The sequence below is a fragment of the Leptodactylus fuscus genome, chromosome 2 (genome assembly GCF_031893055.1).
Source record: "Leptodactylus fuscus isolate aLepFus1 chromosome 2, aLepFus1.hap2, whole genome shotgun sequence".
NCBI lineage: Eukaryota > Metazoa > Chordata > Amphibia > Anura > Leptodactylidae > Leptodactylus > Leptodactylus fuscus.
In genome coordinates this window covers 174,546,776-174,569,107 of record NC_134266.1, presented here as the reverse complement: position 1 = coordinate 174,569,107, position 22,332 = coordinate 174,546,776, and the positions used below count along the sequence as shown (strand labels likewise).

The following is a 22,332-nucleotide window of genomic DNA, read 5'->3' as shown; positions in this document are numbered from 1 at the left end:
AGTCTCTTGAAAATCATAAATCAATAAGTAAAACAAGCTTAGTAGTAGAGAAAAACTCAGGAGCTGTTCATCTTGGTTGTGCATGTGCACACACAGCAGATATAAAGTGGTTGAGATTTTACACTCCATCCGCACATTGCAGATAGAAATTTGTGCAAAAATTAACCCGTGCTCAATTCCTTCTGCAGATTTTTATGGTGAATTTCACACTTTACAATATAGGGTGAAATACATGACAAATACATAAATACATACAAATCTGCAATACAATCCACATGTAATACTTGCAGACTGTCACAAATTTGACATAGACCCTGTATCAAAATTCGTACAAAAATTGCTTACATCCTGAGCAGATGCACCCAGAATTATTATAGTAATATAGTATAGTAATAGTATACTATATCAATATATGTGATCAGGTAGGTGAATGAAATTATTCAAAGTGCATCCAACAATTTTAATGGCATCCACATCCATCTGACATATCATTTTTAGGAGTTGGATATTGTTAAATGATGGTGTGAGAAAAGTGACAGCTGTTTTGAGCAAGAGAAAAGACTATGATCTTTCCTCTCTCATCTATAGCATCTCTTCTACTTACTCGAGGGCATTGAACTCTGCTCTAGTTCTGCACATACAGTACTTGCATAATATTTCTTGTTAAAAGCAGCAAATCGATGGCTTTCCCCACAGTAATGACTCCCATTAGTGCTCTTCTTTACTATGGCAATAAAAATAAACTACCTTGCAAACATCTCTCCCTGAAAGGTGGGGGTCAATGTGTGATGTAATAGTGAAGGAGAGACATAGAAACCCCCCCCCCCCCCACCTTTAAAACTGCAACAATGAAATCCGATTAAAATAACTCCTTTCTTGATTTGTCAATTATAATAGCAGCAAAACCATAGAAGTGAATGCAAAAAGTAAACAATATAGTTTCCCTTGTGGTGTATCAGTCTTCTACATAACCCTGAAACACTACGAAGGTTTATGCACATGTCTGTATGTGAGTGTGCTAGTCATGTTTTTACAACTAGCACACTGACCCATTACATTCTATGGCCTCATACATGTATTTATCAAGTTAATGGGTCTGTGAACATCATCTATATGCGGTCCATAGTGCTCACAGGCCCAGCACATGCACATGGTTGTTTGCGTATAGTCTTAAAGAAATCCTGCAGAGAACAGAGATTAATCTTTTTCACCAAGGATCAAATAAGAGGGGGGAGGGGGGGGCCTAAAATGTTGGTCGTATTGCTGACAGGGCAAGTGAGTAAGCTTCCTGCTTCGTCCAGTAGTCTTACAGCCAGACAAAGAACAGTGAGGGGACTGTGGCTACTATCCAGTGTCACCCACAACCATAAAGGTTGACATGTACTGAGGAGGGGCAGTCAGGGGTGAAAGCGGATAACACTGGTCAACAAATTTTCAAAAGTTGTTTGTTTCTGAAATGAAATGAGTCATTCCTAGAGATGAGCGAACAGTGTTCTATCGAACACATGTTCGATCGGATATCAGGGTGTTCGCCATGTTCGAATCGAATCGAACACCACGTGGTAAAGTGCGCCAAAATTCGATTCCCCTCCCACCTTCCCTGGCGCCTTTTTTGCACCAATAACAGCGCAGGGGAGGTGGGACAGGAACTACGACACCGGGGGCATTGAAAAAAATTGGAAAAAGTCATTGGCTGCCGAAATCAGGTGACCTCCATTTTAGACGAATAGTGGATTTCAAATCCGGGTCATATGAGAATGTGAACTTTGTGACTATGAGACAGGGATAGCTGTACAGGCAGGGATAGCTAGGGATAACCTTTATTTAGGGGGGAATGTTATTAAAAATAACTTTTTGGGGCTCTATCGGGTGTGTAATTGTGATTTTTGTGAGATAAACTTTTTCCCATAGGGATGCATTGGCCAGCGCTGATTGGCCGAATTCCGTACTCTGGCCAATCAGTGCTGGCCAATGCATTCTATTAGCTTGATGAAGCAGAGTGTGTTAGGAGTATTTTGTGTCGTGGGTATTGGTGCACACCTTCTGACTTGCTCGCACGCACTGTTGGTAGGCAGCTTGATTTCCTGGTTGATTAGTCTGTCCTCCCATTTGCACCTGGGAGGAGTGGTCTCTACTCTGTATTTAAACCCATGCCTCCCATGGTTCTGTGCTGAGTGTCGCTTTTACAGAGCTAGGCCTTAGCAGGAGGAGTAGGTGGTTATCTTGGATAGAGGAAGTTCCGTGGTTGGTTTTTGGGAGGTTTTGGGTGAACAAGTTGGTTTGTGTGTTTTCCCTTCTGTGTTCACCAATCCTCCCTCCGTGTATAATTGACTGTGTGAGTGAATTGCCTTATCCTTTGATTTCTACTCAGTTTCCCTGTGTTTGTTTCCTAGTGTACGGTTCCTTCCCATATTGGTTTGGGGAATTCCTTTCCTACATGTTTCCTGTGTGCTGCTTGTGTTGTTAGTCAGCGCACACCCTTGTCAGTCCCTGTCAGTAGCAGCTTCACTTGTTCGTTAGGGGTGACCCCCTTTAGTCTCCAGTCCCTAGAGATCTAATAGGGCATTCCTTCTCCCACTTCCCTCTAGGCCTACGGTGTCAGTGAGAGAGGAGCTGTCGGGGTCAGGTTTAGCCTGAGAACAGCCGACCTACACCCGTGAGGCAGGGACCGGGTTAGCTAGTGGGAGTAGTGCAGGGCGAGATTCCCTACTGCAATCCCTTAGCCCCGTTGCAGCTACCTGGACTGACATAACAGAGTGTGCACAAGGGTTCAAGCGCACCCTCGGCTCTGATGTAGCAGAGCCGAGGCTGCACAAGGGTTCAAGCGCACCCTCGGCTCTGATGTAGGAGAGCCGAGGGTGCACTTGAACCCTTGTGCACCCTCAGCTCTGCTACATCAGAGCCGAGGGTGCGCTTGAACCCTTGTGCACACTCTGCTTCATCAAGCTAATAGAATGCATTGGCCAGCGCTGATTGGCCAATGTATTCTATTAGCCTGATGAAGTAGAGCTGAATGTGTGTGCTAAGCACACACATTCAGCTCTACTTCATCGGGCTAATAGAATGCATTGGCCAGCGCTGATTGGCCAGAGTACGGAACTCGACCAATCAGCGCTGGCTCTGCTGGAGGAGGCGGAGTCTAAGATCGCTCCACACCAGTCTCCATTCAGGTCCGACCTTAGACTCCGCCTCCTCCGGCAGAGCCAGCGCTGATTGGCCGAAGGCTGGCCAATGCATTCCTATGCGAATGCAGAGACTTAGCAGTGCTGAGTCAGTTTTGCTCAACTACACATCTGATGCACACTCGGCACTGCTACATCAGATGTAGCAATCTGATGTAGCAGAGCCGAGGGTGCACTAGAACCCCTGTGCAAACTCAGTTCACGCTAATAGAATGCATTGGCCAGCGCTGATTGGCCAATGCATTCTATTAGCCCGATGAAGTAGAGCTGAATGTGTGTGCTAAGCACACTCATTCAGCACTGCTTCATCACGCCAATACAATGCATTAGCCAGTGCTGATTGGCCAGAGTACGGAATTCGGCCAATCAGCGCTGGCTCTGCTGGAGGAGGCGGAGTCTAAGATCGCTCCACACCAGTCTCCATTCAGGTCCGACCTTAGACTCCGCCTCCTCCAGCAGAGCCAGCGCTGATTGGCCGAATTCCGTACTCTGGCCAATCAGCACTGGCTAATGCATTGTATTGGCGTGATGAAGCAGTGCTGAATGTGTGTGCTTAGCACACACATTCAGCTCTACTTCATCGGGCTAATAGAATGCATTGGCCAGCGCTGATTGGCCAAATTCCGTACTCTGGCCAATCAGCACTGGCTAATGCATTGTATTGGCGTGATGAAGCAGTGCTGAATGAGTGTGCTTAGCACACACATTCAGCTCTACTTCATCGGGCTAATAGAATGCATTGGCCAATCAGCGCTGGCCAATGCATTCTATTAGCGTGAACTGAGTTTGCACAGGGGTTCTAGTGCACCCTCGGCTCTGCTACATCAGATTGCTACATCTGATGTAGCAGTGCCGAGTGTGCATCAGATGTGTAGTTGAGCAAAACTGACTCAGCACTGCTAAGTCTGCATTCGCATAGGAATGCATTGGCCAGCCTTCGGCCAATCAGCGCTGGCTCTGCCGGAGGAGGCGGAGTCTAAGGTCGGACCTGAATGGAGACTGGTGTGGAGCGATCTTAGACTCCGCCTCCTCCAGCAGAGCCAGCGCTGATTGGTCGAGTTCCGTACTCTGGCCAATCAGCACTGGCCAATGCATTTCTATGGGGAAAAGTTAGCTTGCGAAAATCGCAAACTGACAGGGATTTCCATGAAATAAAGTGACTTTTATGCCCCCAGACATGCTTCCCCTGCTGTCCCAGTGTCATTCCAGGGTGTTGGTATCATTTCCTGGGGTGTCATAGTGGACTTGGTGACCCTCCAGACACGAATTTGGGTTTCCCCCTTAACGAGTTTATGTTCCCCATAGACTATAATGGGGTTCGAAACCCATTCGAACACTCGAACAGTGAGCGGCTGTTCGAATCGAATTTCGAACCTCGAACATTTTAGTGTTCGCTCATCTCTAGTCATTCCCTAATGATTTTTATGTGCTGAATTGAAATATCACAAGGAAAACTGTCAATTGGCTCTAGTTTCTATGATATCGAAGAGTTCTCATTTTACTGTTTTGTGAATTGTATAGAATATGATACATATTTATTACTTCTGCAATAATAGAGGTGCAAGTTTACTGTTTTTAAAATTTTGGAAATATATTCTTAGGAAACTTAGTTCTATCTAAAATCAACTATAATTTATAGTCATATCTAAGAATTTTTTACAAATGAAGTATGTTTATTGAACTTTGGAACGTAGATCCTTATTGAATTGCTATTCGGCTCCTTTACACACGTCTCTTGTATTCAGACATGGGATTGTCTCTGATAATTGTCCAGCAGTAGTCTGCAAGCATTGATGGGTTCCATTTACCCTGATATCTCTTTTCCATAGTCGCAATTTCCTGATAAAATCGTTCACCATGTTCATCGCTCACCGCTCCACAGTTTGGTGCAAAGAAGTCTAGATGAGAGTGTAAGAAATGAATCTTTAAAGACATGTTACATCCCAGGTTTTTATATGCCTTCAGGAGATTTTCAACCAACTTTTCATAATTATTTGCTTTGGTGTTTCCCAAGAAATTAGTCACGACTAACTTGAATGCTTCCCATGCAGTCTTTTCTTTGCCACGCAGCAAATGGTAAAACTCGTCATCTTGAAGAAGCATACGAATCTGAGGACCAATAAAGACTCCTGCTTTTATCTTCGCTTCACTCAACCTTGGAAACTTACAGAGGAGATATTTGAATGCCTCTTCATTTCTATCCATTGCCTTTACAAAATTCTTCATAAGACCAAGCTTTTAAGCTTGATATGTAAAGGAGGTAACAGAATCTTTCTTGCTTGAACAAGTGCTGGATGCATAACATTTTTAGTCCCTGGCTGCAGTGACTTTCTGAGTGGCCGGTCTCTTTTCTTGTAGTGTTCTGATCTTGCACGACTGTCCCACTCACATAGGAAGCAGCAGTACTTGGTGTATCCTCCCTGTAGACCAAGCACTAGCGCTACCACCTTCAAGTCACCACAGAGGCACCACAGATGTTGATCATAGTTTATGCATCTCAAGAGCTCTTTCATGTTGTTATAGGTTTCCTTCATGTGAACAGCATAACCAATTGGAACTGATGGTAGGGCATTGCCATTGTGAAGTAAGACAGCTTTAAGACTTAGCTTTGATGAATCGATAAATAGCCTCCACTCATCGGGGTTATAGCGGATTTTGAGAGCATCCATTAAACTACAAACGTTACTGCATACAACAAGATCACCCTCCATGAAGAAGAATTGGACAAGAGACTGTTGACGGTTCCTAAAGAAAGAAATTCGAACATCATTTGCCAACAGGTTCCACTGTTGAAGTCTGGAACCTAAGAGCTTGGCCTTACTCTTGGGCAGGTCTAGATCTCTAACAAGATCGTTAAGTTCACTTTGCGATATAAGGTGCGGTTCAGTGGAGAGTGATGCAGGAAAGTCTGGATCTGACAAGGTAGATGGTTCATGACAAACTCCTTCTTCTTCCTTGTCAGTGGAATCGAGCGAGAATGTTTCTGGAGCATTTGGAACTGGCAATTCTTCAGAATGAGCTACTGGGTGTATCGCAGATGGAATATTCGGATACTGTAAGGTCCACTTCTTTCTTTTTGAAATTCCTTTCCCAATTGGAGGCACCTTGCAGAAGTAGCAATTGTCACTATGGTCAGATGGCTCTCTCCAGACCATTGGCACTGCAAACGGCATAGACTGTCTCTTTCGGTTCAACCACTGTCTGAGATTTGAAGAACATGTATTACAGCATATGTGTGGAGCCCAACTCTTGTCCTGGTTGCCTATTTTGCAGCCAAAATACAGGTGGTAGGTTTTCTTAACCAAATATAAATAGAAATATAAAATGCACGTCTATATCATGAAAAGTAAAGCCAATTTTAAAATTTTAGCATCAATTTTAATCTCAGCACCCCAAAATTAGTTAAGAACAACTGGTTTGATGCCCGAAACATTTTGGCTGTTGACCAGTGTAATCACAGCAGTAGGAGTACACTATGAACCTAAGATGTGTTATTTTCAATATGTCATCAACATCCCCTACAACAGCTTATAAGTGGTTTGGAAGCAATTCTGGTGATAGACTCCTTTTAAAAGGGTTTTGCGGCCATAAACATGTTTGATACTGATGTCCCATCCACAGGACAGTTCATTAGTATCTTATCAGGATCAGGGGATAATAACACTCCTTGAGGAGTGGGCACCTTTGCAGGCGTACTGGTTTGGCAATAACCCTGCATCATGTTAGTAGGCTTATTGAAAAAGTCATGCATGATGTTTAGGGGGCTGTCCTAAGTGGCAGCGTACAGAGGTACTGTTTTCCTAATTACATCCTGGGAAACAGATTTGCATATTTCCCATAGTATCTTATCAGGGAGGAGTGGTCCAAAACCAGGACCCTGCACTGATCTGCTGCTTCCCCTTATTATTTTAATAGAAACAGCCTGCACACAGTCCCCATCCAGTGCCTGGAGGATTCAGGAACAGCTGATCTGTGTGGGGTCCAAAAGTCAGACCCACACAGATTAGATGCTGTGATCCTGTGGATAGGTCATCACTACCAAAACATGCATTAAGGGCACGAAAACATCTTTAATATTTTTATTACCCATAAGTATATATTGAAACATACGGTTTTTTGCTCTGGTATTTTAAATGCTTCATAAAATGAAGAAACACACATGGCTATAAAAGTTATTTGCAGTATTCATACCCTAGAATATTAAAGTATTAGAGTTCAGCGCACTGTCGGCTTTCCCGATCTGTGCCCGGTGTAAAGAGCTTACGGTGCCGGTACCGTAGTGCTCTATGGTCAGAAGGGCGTTTCTGACCATTAGCCAGGAGCGTCCTTCTGCCTTGCGGCGCCAATCGCGCTGTGCTGTGGAGCGGGGAGGAACGCCCCCTCCCTCTGCTCACACAGCTCGTCCATAGACGAGTATTATCAGGGAGGGGAGGGGGCGTTCCTCCCAGCTCTCACAGCACAGTGTGATAGGCGCCGCGAGGCAGAAGGACGTTCCTGGCTAATGGTCAGAAACGCCCTTCTGACCATAGAAGAGCTACGGTACCGGCACCGTAAGCTCCTTACACCGGGCACGGATCGGGAAAGCCGACAGTGCGCTGAACTCAGCGCACTGTCGGCTTTCTGGCAGTATATGACACTGCATGTGCCCAAAAGTGGTGAAAGGTCCTCTTTAAGAACACAATCGCCCGTTAACTTTTGATGAATTTTGATCCACATGACAAAAAAAGCAAAATAAAGTGAGCAAAATAATTGAAGATGCTTCAGCTTAATACAAGCACATGCAATTTTCACTCTCTAAACTGATTCATGACTACATGTAAGTATATGTAAGTATATGTTAAAGGCATGATAGCGTAGCAGAAGTGAGCCTTGCCATGTGGCTTCTGATGTGTAAATGAAGGTGTGTGATGTGTATGAGCTTAGTGACAAACTTGCCCATGTAAATAGAGCCTTAGAGTGGGGTGTGTTTGGCTTTGGTTACAAGACTATAATTAACAGGACACCAAGAAACAAAAGATAATGTGAGAAAATGCCAGGTCATGAAGCCATTATTCTGCAAAGGCGTCCTGCTTCTTAGAGTGCTCTTCCAGGTTTCATTTTAAATAGAGCTTTTTCATTTTCTTCAAAGACTTTACAGCTGGCCATTACTTATTTATTATGTTGTCAACCTCAGTTAAATCCCTTTATAGACACTTTTCCCTAGTGTCCATAAAAAAACCTGATGTGTCCATGATTTTTATGAAGCTGAAGGAGCTTGTGCAGATTATTGTGTTGGTAATCATCATCATTTTACAGTTCACAGTAAACACTGCTAATGTACAATACAGAGGTACAGGATTCTGACCTTTGTACATACAGTATATGACTTATCTTTATCCTTTCATACGATTGATATTTCTTATGACTTTTCTATACTGAAGCTTCTTTAGAATGGCTATATACTGTATTCAGAAAATGAAAATGTATACACAACATTGTGCTCTCTTACATAAACAAGGAAGCATGTTTTTCCCTTCTTTGTAAGCTGACAACCAGTGGACTATTACTACTGTACTGCATATGCCATTGGTCATAACTCTCTGCTATCCCAAGGGTCCCCCAGCTACTAACATTGCAACAATTATCAATGGAAAAAAATCAGCTTTTGTGGATAACATGGAAAGGAATACCAAAGGAAGGTGAAGACAAAGAAAGGGATGGTTTAAAGGGATCCTATCATTAAAATCAAGTTTTTTTGTCCCTACCACGTACAAATAGCCTTAAAGAGGACCTTTCATGGATTGGGGCACAGGCAATTTTATACACCACTGGAAAGCAGTGTACTGAATTCAGCACACTGTCAGCTTTGACTATTTGTGCCCCGGGTGAAGAGCTATCGGTGCCAGCACCGTAGCTCCTCACAGTTAGAAGGACGTTCCTGACAGTCAGTCAGGAACGCCCTTCTTCACAGAAGCGCCTATAGCACTGTACTGAGTGAGCGGGGAGGAACGCCCCATCCCCTCCTGCTAGTGCTTGTCTATGGACGAGTACTACGGAACGGTGGCGCGGAGAAGACATCTAAAGGTAGGAGACGAATAGCCTCTCTTAAGGCTATTCCTACGTGGTAGGGACAAAAATAAATAAATAAAAAAAATAAAAATCGATTTTAATGATAGGATCCCTTTAATGTCATATACTCACTTCTTAGAAGCTTGCTTCAGATACATCTGTTGATTTGTGCATGTTTCAGAATACCTCGAGGCTAAGGCCCAACGTAGCAAGACTTAGCCAAAAGGTGCTACAGGAAAAGACGCAGCGGAAACTCATTGCAGTTTTTCCCGCAGTGCTTTTCCATAGAGTTTACAGAGTTTTTTTCTGTGGAATTTCTGCTCCTACTATATCTATGTGGAAACTACCAGCGTTTCATAGGTATAATTGACATGCTGCAATTTACAAAAATGTGATTGTTTTGTGAAATCACAGTATTTCTGCAATGTCTGGATGGGATTAGCCAGAATCTCATCCACTTTTCAGGTACTGTAAAGCACCATGTTTTTTGCTGCAGCGTTTCCCCATGGCCAAATCGCGGCATTTCAACAATGTGGGGCCCCTGGCCTAAAGGGGTTGTTCAGTTTTAGAAAAAAAAACCTGATCATAGACAAGGGATGACTTAAATGAGAAAATAAGTTAGTACTTACCTTCTGAATCCCTGCTACTTCAGTGTTCAGCCTTCACTGCTCCCTATTTACAACACTGCTGTCAACCAAAAGGCCATTACTACATTAACCGTAATCAAATTTCACCATACCCAATGCAAGAGTGTCAATATGTCTAACTACATTGGCCTGCTACCAGATTTACTGTACTCCTCAAGCACAAATGAGTTAGAAATGAAATAGTACCATTATGTTCATGTTACTACCAGCCGTTATTCTCAGATGCTAATACACAGAGAATGGAGCAGGAAGCAGACAGAGCTGTTCTCTATGCAGTGGCCAGACCAGGTTAATGCAGATCAGTTTTTATTCAGTGGCATGGGAACCAAGCTGTAGTAACATTCAGGTTCAGACACTATGCAGAGAACAGCTGTGGAGAACAGATAAATTGGTGAGGGTGTCAGACTTCCCCGGGTGTGATATTGATCTTGATATTATTGATCACGGATCTTTAGGATAGGTCAGTAATAATTTTAGCCAGGAAAACCCCTATATACTACATGTTTTACATACAAACAGCCTGACCAGAATAAAACAAAACAAAACAAAAAACACGTAATAGTATAGATATATTGTTTGTAATTGCTAGTAATGTGATTTTATGCCTTTTAATTCCAATCCAGATATAGATAATTTTTTTTTCTAAAATGCTTGCTGAACGTATTTGTGCTTGAATTATATCTTTGTTGTCCTTGAATATCACACAATGTATTTTTTCCTTGCTAAAAAGTTTATGCATAATACATAACATGGCCAAATAATATACAAATGGAGACAAAAGCAAACGATTCACAATTCAGCCCAGAGGAAATAACATTTGTGACAAAGTACAGACCACAGCCAGCAATATAAATCAAGGGCAGTCATGTATGCAAATGTTAATAAGAACTGTCAGGCAACATGTCAGAAAACACAAATAACACATCCAAAACTTTGAAAAGGGTGTTCAGCTCCATAAAGCTTTCCTAGAAAACGTGTGTACGTAATACAACCTACATCAAAATGAAACTGGATCTAAACACCCTGCACATTAGACAGAAACCAGCCACAATGAACAAAGCCATCTGCTTTGTATTGGAGGATCATTTTCACTAATGATCTGTTACATAAGTGATCATATGCGATCTCTAATCTAATATGCACTTTATTCGTAAATGTCTGTAAAGCCAGGGAATCACTGCATTATCCAACACATGAATGCAATGTAAACCTACATACTGCATGTGAACTGAGGTTGTTAGGGACTGAGGAGGAACAAAAACATAAAGGGGTTCTGCATGTATCAGGATCGGAGGTTTGATGAGCCACATCATGACTACTACAGCTTCTTCATTGCGCTGTACACTTTTAATCTATTCCCCATCAGGAATTTTGGGGCTCCATACTGGAAAAATTTGTGGGCCCCCCTCCTCCTTGACGTGTATTAGAGTTACCTGTCCTGTGGCCCTCACACAGTATCTATAATGTTCCCCAGTGCTTCCCACGGATTATAATGCTCCACACTGCCTCCCCATGGCATAATACTCCACAGTGCCTCCCCAAGACATAATGCTCCACAGTGCCTCCCCAAGACATAATGCTCCACAGTGCCTCCCCAAGACATAATGCTCCACAGTGCCTCCCCAAGATATAATGCTCCAATGCCTCCACATAGTTTAATGCTCCACAGCATTATACGCACAGCAAAATAACAAACAGTTATACTCACGTTGCCACACCTCTCCTGTGCATATTTGCGGTCTCTGCCGGCAACCTGCAGTCGCTCTGCCTCCTCTTCAAGCCTCTTGTGATGACACGCACACAGAGGTCACCACTAAGGCCTTTAACTGGGCCTCAGTGATCATGTGGGGCATGTCAATGCCTTGACTCATTGACCTAGCATTGAAAAATGTCATGTCAGCGCACCCTATGTGACAACTGAGACATCATAAGAGACCTGAAGGGGTCACATGGACTTTCGATGTCAGCTATTTTTCAATTAATTGTGCAGTCCTACTTCTGATCCCCACCAAATAGGATAAATTAGTATGTGAACAACTCCATTAATTTCAAAGAGATTACCAAAGATAGCTGAGTGCTGAACTACAGCACCCCACCCCCTCAAATTAATGGAGCCATGCATATGATGCCCCGCCACTGATCCATTCAGAGAAGGGATCAAAAATCCTGCATTCTGCTGATTGGTGGAGGCCTGATAATTTCTCCACCAATGTGCAAGTTATTCCCTACACTGTGAAAATGGGATAACTTTGCCAGATTAGAAAACCCCTTTAGGGCAGGACCCCACGTGGCATATACGACGTGGCAAAAAGCACAGCATTTCACAGTCCCTGCAAAGTGGATGGGATTCTACAGAATCCTATCCACACATTGCAGAGAAATACGCACAGTGAAAATGTTGCGATTCCCACAACTGTTGCATTTTTGGAAATTGCTGCATGTCAATTATACCTACGGAAATTCCAGCAGTTGAAAATCACTGCATGGGGCCTTAGCCTTACAATGACAATGAAATTCTACTAAAGCACTACTGATAGCAAATGCAGTCACAATGAAATCTATCAGGTCTGTGCCTTTGGCACTGCTGCATCAGTTGTGTTCACTGGTGAGACACACTGCATTAGCAACATGGAATCAGCACAACATTGCAGTCTATTGTCTGGTCAAATTTTCAGTTTATTCCTAACCTAGGGATTAGATTTTTTTTTTTTTCTTTTTCATAAGACCTGTTAAATTACATGTAGGCATGACATGCCAATGCTGCACTGAAGAAGAGCTCTACCTCTGGGGAACCCACTTTAGTCCTGCAATACATACTGAAATTAATGGATATCATGCAATGCATCTTCTCAACAGTGAATGATCTGTCATAATGAACATTAAATGATTTTCTAAATTGGACACACCTCAGGATGGAATAAATTCATATTATTGTCATTAGGTTCCATAGTATGTACAATAGAGTCTATGGTTTGTTTCATGCACTGTGACAGTTCTGTTGCTTTGAGATAGCACACAGTTACAGAAATCAATAAATGAAGAGAATGGCGATGACCCCGCTCTCCACCTCTACCCTGGGAAAAGGTCACATGGATGGCTTTAATTTCTAAGGTCAAAAGAAACCCTAGTGCAGACAGCCTCTGGCAAAGTACTCCAGTGGTACCATTTTTAATGTATGAACAAAGGGTAAACTGTTAGGGGACTTGACGCCAACCAGTAATATAACGGGCAGGCAGATGTAAGCATCACCTCCAACAGTGTCTGTACAGCAAGTAAAGAAGAAATAAAATGGCACATAACACAAAGAAGAAAACAGATTCATGAGCAGGAAGGACTAAATGTTTTATTACTGATAGAGTTATCCTATTAAAAACCACTTATAATGGGGGGGAAGGGGAGTTCAAGCAAGCGTGCTGGTGCTTCATTCACATGGAAGAGGCATGGGGAGACTGCAGGGAGTCACGCAGAGCACAGGAGAGGTGAGTTACACTGTTTTTAATGTTTGCTCACCTCCCCTGAGCCTTCACTAATTATACTTTGGGTTCTGAAGATACTCCAGAGTATAATAGCAGTTCCAGCTAGACCGTGTTAGATCCAAATGTAACTGAAGGTGGAACAGCAGCACATTTGAATTTTTTTTCCTAAGGCAGGGGGTGTGTACAATACAGAGCAGTATGGACCCCATCCCTATCCATTATTACTAATACTGGGTTTCTTTACATGTAATTTTGTCAGGGGTCCCTGAAAAATAGTATAAAATAGAACATAATATAAGAAACCCAGGGCTGCTGCAAATAAACGTAGCTAAATATGTCCCTGACATAGAAAGTGAAATCTGCCAAAATAAGAAAAGCTGCTTACTGTCTGTAACTAACCTCTCATCAGTAATAGGACAAGTAGACAGACATACATACAAGTATATAGTAGACACTTTTTCACATTGTAATCTGTGAGATATTGCACAATCCTTTTTTGTGCAGTGTATTGAAAAAAAGCTAAATGTAGTCATGTACTTCACACACTGTGTAAACAGAGTCCAGCATGTCTTCCCTCTACTCATTGTGAACCTGTCTTGATTGTGAAGGTAACTAAGGATGGAACTTCTCTGGTAACAAAGGATGAACAGCAAATTAGCTGGAAGGGAGAGACCTAGAGACAGCAACTTTAGGGAACTTTTCATGCAGAAAACAGCAACAATTGAATTAAAGTACATTACATTTTTATCCAGAATCACATGCTCTATTAAATGAAACTGGGTTGTCTGAAAAGTTAATTACCATTTAAATATATATCAATATTAAATTTCAGATATGTATAACCCACATTCTGTTATGTAAAGCAATAAACAAACACATATCAATATACAGTACAACTTGATGTTCTAATTTTAAGCAATTCATATCAATAGACCTGTATTGCATTTGCCCATAGCAGTATTAGGGTAAGGGCACACTATCAGGATTTCTTATGCCATTTTCAACACCAGAACAAAAAGTACCATCTATCCTTTATATGTTCATAGCCTTTATCATCCACATCATGTTTTGACTTCAAAAACCGTATTACCAACTGAACCTGTGTTCTTATCCGTTGTCATAATCCCCATTGCGACCCAAGTCTTCCAATGAAACATCCAAGACCAGACTGGTATTTCACTGGTATTAAACTGGTATGGAACCTCTGAGATAAAAACAAACTCTTAGGGTGCATTCACACTGAGTAAACGCTAGCTTATTTTGTAGAGTAAAATTACACTTGTAAATTTTGCTATCCCATTGACTTCAATGATATTTTACAAGCGTATTTTTACAGGCGTATTTTTTACTGGCGTATTTTTACACTTGTAAAAAAATATCATTGAAGTCAATGGGATAGCAAAATTTACAAGTGTAATTTTACTCTACAAAATAAGCTAGCGTTTACTCAGTGTGAATGCACCCTTATATTCCCTAAATCCACATTTTGTTTTGCTCCAAGAGACAGGTAGTAAGTCATAGCACACAATATACTTACAGTTTCAGGATCATTCTCAAAAACTTCTCTGGCCTCCTCTTTACTGCACCTCTCCTCTACACACTCGCGCTCCAAATGGCCTTGCTTGGTCTCTTCAAATATATGGTTAGCCCTTTTTAGCCTTGGGCGGAGAAACTGTGATGCTTCATTAGCTTGCAACATGATTCCTGAAGCCAACATGTAACAAAAACATACACAAATATTATTTCATCTGTGAACACATTGCTGGGTCTATCATGATTTTTACTTTTGTGACAGAAGAAAAAGTTGTGCATGCAGGACTTTTTCTTCCGTTACAAAAGTAAACAAATGAGAAAGAAGAAAGCTTGTGTCATGTTTTTTACATTAGAGTCTATGAGAACAAATGCAGACTGAGGGAATCCATCACTCTGTTATGATTAATGTTCACTGTTCTCATCCTACGATGAATAAAAGTAACAGACATTAGTAATGCTAGGGCCACATAGCGACTTTGGCCGTAACTTCCGTCACACAACCAAAGATTGCAGTGTGGTTCTGCAACTTCTGCACTCGTGTCAGTGAACGGAGTTACACCATGACCCCACAATATGCCATGACCATGATTTCTAGTCGCTACAAAGCTTGACTCAACATTGGTAACTTTTTTTTTTACAATGGTTGCAGCACCATCGGGGTTGCGATGCAAGTCCATTCACTAACATAAGTGAAAGTGTGGAAGAGCATATACGGCAATCTTTAGTCGTGTGATGGGAGTCGTAGCTAAGGTCACTGCTTGGCCCTCACCTAAGGCTTGGTTCACATAGCGTTTTTTGCATCAGGTAATAGTATAGTATATATATATCTATATAGTATATACTATATTATACTTGTACTACTTATACCCTTCTGCTCAATTCACTCCTGGCTCAAAAAACATAGCAAAATCTGCAACATAAAAAGGCTACTATTCTGCATTGTGGGGCTTCAGCCTTAAAACTCTAATTTACTTCAATGAAATCCTCCTAAGGCCAGGGTCCCAAGTGGAAAAAAGCACAGCATCTTACAGTCACTGTATAGTGGATGACATTCTAGGGAATCCCATCCCCACAGAGTGGGAAAATATGAGCTGCGGACATACTGCGGTTTTGGAAATCGCAATATGTTAATTATATTTATGGGAAACGCTGGCGGTTTTCCTAAAGATATAATGGAAGAAAAAAGTCTGCAGAGGAAAGCTGAGGATTTTCTGTGAAAAGTGCTGCAGGAAAAATTGCGATGTGTTGCAGTTTTTCCTGCAGTGCATTATTGCTGTAGGATGCTATGTGGGGCCTTAGCCTCGAGATCAAGCAGGACACATTTCTTTTGCTAGCATCTGACTCCCTTTGAAATAAATAGCGGGTGGAATTTTATGCTGGTGGTTCCCCTATAGGTATAATTGAAGCAGAAAGTCCGCAGTGGAAAACTCTGCGGACTTTCTGTAAAAAGTGCTATGGGAAAAACCTTGATGCATTTCCGCCGTGGTTTTTCCCACAGCGTTTTTTGCTGTGGCCTTATCCTAAGGCTGTAATTGCTGTCAAATGTCATGATTTGAAGGGGGTAAATAGTTATTCAGTTACTTTACTTAACATATCATTGTAAATTACTGGCCATTTACAATAAGGTAGGGTTAGTGTCCGCACAGAAGGTGTTCGTTTAAAAAAAACAAAACAGACACCTATCATAATGGACACAAATGGACAGTAAATGATGGCTTTCAGTTACTGTCCATTGCCTGTAGACCTCAATGTTGAAAGAAAAAAAAAAAAAAAGACCATTGCTGTCTGTTTTTTCAAACGGACAAAAAAGTCCTTCATGTAGGATTTTTTTGTCGGCTTGAAAAAACGGACATGGTTATAAACAGACACTTAAGGACACAACGGACACTAAAGGACAACAGATAAAATCCCATTGAAATAAATGGAATTTGTAACAGACACAGCTAGGGTCCGTTGCTTGAACGGACAGTAGCCAAGGACACTGCTGTCGGACACCAACGATAGTGTGAACACCCCCTAAGCCATGACTACCGTTCCACATCTGTTGTCTAAAGACTGTATCACACAGCCAGATTTCAGACCCTTGAGCCAATCAAGGAAAAAACATGGGGTTCAGTACTGGTTTGCAGTGACCTTATTACACAGGTTGATGCAAAATGATGGGGGAAGAACAATCTCTAAAGCGATCGTTTATCTCCCATTTAACTGCATGGGTTTATCGGCACCACTACCCTTATTATACAGGTAAACGTGCTGTATAATTTCTTCAGCATAAAAATAATATGAATTAACCATGCATTTGCCACTGTCATTGCCAATAATAGCTCTGAATAGGATATTAACAGACAACAGTGAATCCAGATGGACTACAGTAAATCTGTCAGGATACTACTATTTAACAATGCTTTTCTATTACTGCAATTATGGTCTAGGGGCATTGCTTCATAAGGATTTTATTAGACAAAATAATTTTTTTCTAGACTTACAATCAGCAGGTAGCTTTTGGGTGCAGAGATAGCAGTCACTTCTGGGCCCGGGACCCTGAGGGGACACCCCTAAGGTTGCTCTACTGCATAAAATATACAACTATTCTAAATGGCACAAGTTAGGGACCCTATTACAGACTATGCACTGGGACTCTGGAGCTGCAAAGCAACTATAATGCTTTGGCAAAAGTCCACACCGTGTGGGCTGGAAGAAGCGCTAGAAGCGAAACAGCCGTAGCTCTGTGAATGCACTGACCTGTTCCCATCACTCTATGTACCCGAGCACAAAAAAAGCAGGTTTTTAAAAAGGATTAGTGAGTGCTCCGCTTATTCTTCTTCTAAGTGAAAAATCTACACGGGTATATAAATGTTTCTTTATTGCTATTTTGGTCAAACTGCAGTTTTTTGATAGAGGCAGTTCCTGTTGAAAATTACACAATAATTCACAAAGAGAGTCAAAGGGGTTTTAAACGTGCACGTGGCTGCTTGGCATACGCTATATTAGTCAGAACTCTCCTTTGCAGAACAGAGGAGTTTAGGGCATGCATTTAGGATTGCTCTGGAACTGCTGAACTTTTTACAAATTAACAAAGGATTCTGGCACAAGTAACTATTCCAGTTCATATGACATAAATGTTCACTTATCAGATGGTATAGAGAGAGTAAAACAGGTAATACACAAAATGGTAAAATGGGCACACACCATAACAATAACCTGAAACCCTAAGCCTGTGCTCCATGTACCAGTCAAAGCATGAGTTTTGTGTTTTACCATTTCTATTGCAACTTCTTGTATAGGCAGTGAGGGCTGCCAGTTTGTGTATTCTGATCGATAAGTGGTATTGGTTATAGAATATTGATATATCATATGCTTTACATAAATTACATAGGCTCCTCTGAGCAAGAAGTGACCTAAGAAGTAGCTCATCCATCTCTGATGACCTTTACCATTCTGCAGCATTGCCCAAGAGGATATAAACAAACCCATGCCAGCTGCTTCCCTGGTTGACATGTGCCTGGTGAAGCAATCATGGAGACTGCTGACAATGCAGCTCAGTCACCATCCCAAACAGCTGGCACGTTCTGGGTGTGATGCCAATTACCATGGGTGACAATAACAAACATTCCTATCCCTAGGGGGTCCCACTGTCCTGCCCTCCAGCACCCCAGTACTCACTGCCATGTGAGGTCTCCGCAGTCACCAGCAGGAGAAGCAGCGCGGCTGTCAGGCTCAAAGCGCTGGCCATGGTGAGTGCACAAGCCCGGCCAGATAGAGGTGATGTCCCTGCTATGGAGCTGGAGATCCGGAGCCAGGACTGCCTGAGGGGAGAGAAGAGGATTCACAGCGGGCAGCAGCCACAGTCACAGGGGGCAGTAGCCACAGTCACAGCGGGCAGCAGCCACAGTCACAGCGGGCAGCAGCCACAGTCACAGCTGGCAGGCAGCACCTCTCACTCACCCTCTCCCTCACTCACTCACTCTCTCACTCCCTCCCTCCCAATCATTTGATAAAAGTTTGCACACATCTCCAGACACACCTCTATGTCCCTGACGTGATCCCCGGCAGCCTCCTTACACGCTCCCCAGGCGGGCACACATCAGTCAGCCATGACTATAAATATCGCCCTGATATTAATTATAGATTGCCCGTGCGCGCGGACTGGCACTCAGAAAGTATGTGCCCCCTCCCTCCCTCACCCATAGTACCAGGGCAATACCAAAGGACACAGCAATGTGCATGGCGATACAAAGTAAAAGCCCCCTCTCCTCCAGTACGTACAATGCGGCAGCCTGGCGGCTGGGCTGTATTGTCACTAGAAGTACAGTGAGGAGGACGAGTGCCCGGGGCTGCTGACATGACAGAGCCCCCTCCCCTGCCTGCCTGCCTGCCTGTGGAGCTGAGTGTTTACAACACAAGAAAGAATAGGAGAAATGCTTGATAATATGGCACCACCTGCTGACAAGCTCCACACAGCACTGACCTGGATTCACACACAGCTGTGCTGGCAGCCACAATGCACACTTCACTCATGTGTCCTGAGAACAATGGATTTCATAGATTTCTTGTGGTCAGAAATGGCTTTAGTTCTGTACTACCAGGAGAGCTTACTGGTCCCTGGAAATAGACTGGATATATTCTAAATGTACTAAATACTGACATTCACATCTAGGCTGGATTCACACATGCGGCGTTTCTCGTGAAGTTTTCATTGGCGTTTTTCACATTTCTGTTTCAGCTCCAAAATGCTATCAGACGTCACTAGAACCCCTTCCCGCCACAGGCACTTTTCGATTTTTGCTTTTCACACTCCATCTTCCTAATGTTATAATTTTTTTTTGTTCTTTTTACTTTCACATAGCCGTCTGAGTACTTTTGCGGGATAAATTGTGTTTCATAATGGTACTATATAATAATCCATATGATTTACTGGGAAGCTGGGGGGAAAATTCAAAATGGGGAAAAAAAAACTATGTTTGGGCCTCTTTCTTACAGGCTTTGTTTTTACAATATTCACTGTACAGCCATATTTACATGTCACCTGTATTCTACGCGTCAGTATGATTACAGCAATACCAAATTTATATAGCTTTCTTTACATTTTAACCCCTTAAAAAAATCCAAAGTCTTCACACGGAGTAAACACTCAGCTCATTCTGAATGTAAACTCGTTCAGAATGAGCGGCGTTAAAACAGATCCCATTGATTTCTATGGGTGTCGGCATACGCTCGTATCACATTGAAAGCAAAGGTAAAAAAAGCGCCTCCCATTGATTTCAATGGGTAGCGCGCGTATGGCGGCACCCATAGAAATCAATGGGATCTGTTTTAACGCCGCTCATTCTGAACGAGTTTACGTTCAGAATGAGCGGAGTGTTTACTCCGTGTGAAGGTTCCTTAAAGGGGTTGTCCCACATCGCATACTTCAGTCTTCGTTTCTGTGAATTCTTCTGTCTTCCGGCTTTGTCTCGTCATTGATGGGCGGGGTCACATATGCAAAGCCAAGCGGCGAGATGCCGCCGGCCCTGCGTGCGCGCTCATAGACCAGTCTAGCCTTCACAGTGCAAATACATTGTGAAGGCTAGACTGGTGTATGAGCGTGCACGCAGGGCCGGCGGCATCTCGCCGCTTGGCTTTGCATATGTGACCGCAGAGCGGAATAACAGCATCGCTTCTGCCGCTGCTGGCTTCATGCAGGGCAGAAGCATAGAGATGTTGCTGGCTTCACCTGTGCCGGCAACTACCCCCCCTCCAGGCTCGCTCCCGTGCACTTAGCCCCTCCTCCCTCCCCCCTGAGAGCAGGCAGACACATCACTTGACTCATGAGCAGCTAGGTCAGGGCTGTGGCCACAAAAAAATGAATAAAGTAAGATGGTGGCCAAACAAAGCAATTTTGCTGAAGCAATGTATTTAGGAAAAGTCTTACATTCACATTAACAAGCATTATAGATAGGATCCTTGTGACAGGACAACCCCTTTAACTTTAGTACTTTTAAGTTTTGGGTTTTTTAAGAAAATCAACGTGAACATTAACATATTTAAAAAAAACAAAAAAAAAACTAGACATGCACAACCCCTTTGAGATAAATGCATCCGGAACTGTTCACATTGCACACCGTTGTGGACCCGCAAAAGACGGTCATGTGAGTGGGGAGTTACAGAGCTTGAATTATACAAACCACAGTGGCCCACACACATTACAATCTGTTGCACAGTGGCCCCAACACAATACAATATGCTCCATAATGGCCCCACACACAGTACAATATGCTCTACAGTGGCCCTCACACAGTATAAAATGCTCCCAATAGCTCCCTTGAGCCACTTCATGTGAACCCAATTAAATGTGTTTTGCTATTATTATACTCTGGGGTCTGAGGAGTAAATCCAGGGAAGATGTGTAAGAATAACAAACACTTATACTCACCTTGTCTCACCTCTCCTGGGCATCATCGCTCTGGCACTCTCCATCATCCTCTTCAGTTCTCTTCCTCCTGTGACTGATACAATGCACCCCAGAGGTCACCCTTGGGGCCTGTGATTGGGCCTCAGTGGTCACGTGGGTGCACTGATGTCACCGTGACTGTTGAAGCCCTTCACGTTGCCCATGACAACCACAGATGGAATAGGCAATGGGAAATCCAACAGTACCCACCCTTAACTGTCATTGTGTATGGCCCTTAACGTGAGCCTTTCCAAATTAAGTTACAGGCCCATAAGCTGAGCTACCAGCAGAGATTGAGGCCCTTTAACTTAGTTCAGCCTTGCACCAGCACAGTTTTTTGCCTTTTGGGTGAGTTGAGCATTGCACCAGCAGAGTGTTAGCCCCTTTAAAATTCTTAGCCCCTAAAACGGTGTTTCCAGAACCATCAATCTCATTGTGTGGGATTGATGCAGTGGATTGGAATGATGACCCAGATATTGACCTTGATTGTGATTGGGAAATTGATAACATTTTGGCATCAAATCCTGGGGGACTGAAAAGGACTGCAAAGGTGGAGAATTGGCTGCAACCACTACTACCGGTAATGGTCCTCTAATATCGGACTCTACATTACCTCTACAGGGTTCTGATCAGGTGTTAATAATCCAAACAACATGTACTTTAGATGTAGATCAGAAACCACTTTCCCTTCTGACACCAAATTTAATTCTTCTTCTTCTTCTTCTTCTTCTTCTTCTTCTTCTTCTTCTTCTTCTTCTTCTTCTTCTTCTTCTTCTTCTTCTTCTTCTTCTTCTTCTTCTTCTTCTTCTTCTTCTTCTTCTTCTTCTTCTTCTTCTTCTTCTTCTTCTTCTTCTTCTTCTTCTTCTTCTTCTTCTTCTTCTTCTTCTTCTTCTTCTTCTTCTTCTTCTTCTTCTTCTTCTTCTTCTTCTTCTTCTTCTTCTTCTTCTTCTTCTTCTTCTTCTTCTTCTTCTTCTTCTTCTTCTTCTTCTTCTTCTTCTTCTTCTTCTTCTTCTTCA

The 22,332-nt window shown here is 42.7% G+C and overlaps 1 protein-coding gene across 3 annotated transcripts in view; it reads right to left on the bottom strand.

Moving 5' to 3' along the window:
• Positions 1-19,245, bottom strand: part of GAS6 (growth arrest specific 6) — a 57,180-nt gene extending 37,935 nt beyond the window's left edge. The window contains exons 1-3 of one of the 3 annotated variants that reach the window (XM_075265120.1): positions 19,153-19,245; positions 18,550-18,692; positions 14,891-15,057 (exon numbers count right to left, since the gene is read on the bottom strand). In XM_075265120.1, the coding sequence (XP_075121221.1) occupies positions 14,891-15,057; positions 18,550-18,619 (237 nt within the window). In that variant the 5' untranslated portion in view covers positions 18,620-18,692; positions 19,153-19,245. Of the gene's footprint in view, positions 1-14,890; positions 15,058-18,549; positions 18,693-18,910; positions 19,018-19,090; positions 19,108-19,152 lie in introns of those variants that run through there. The other 2 variants (XM_075265122.1, XM_075265121.1) reach the window with 2 other exon arrangements.
• Between the last annotated feature and the right edge of the window lie 3,087 nt (positions 19,246-22,332).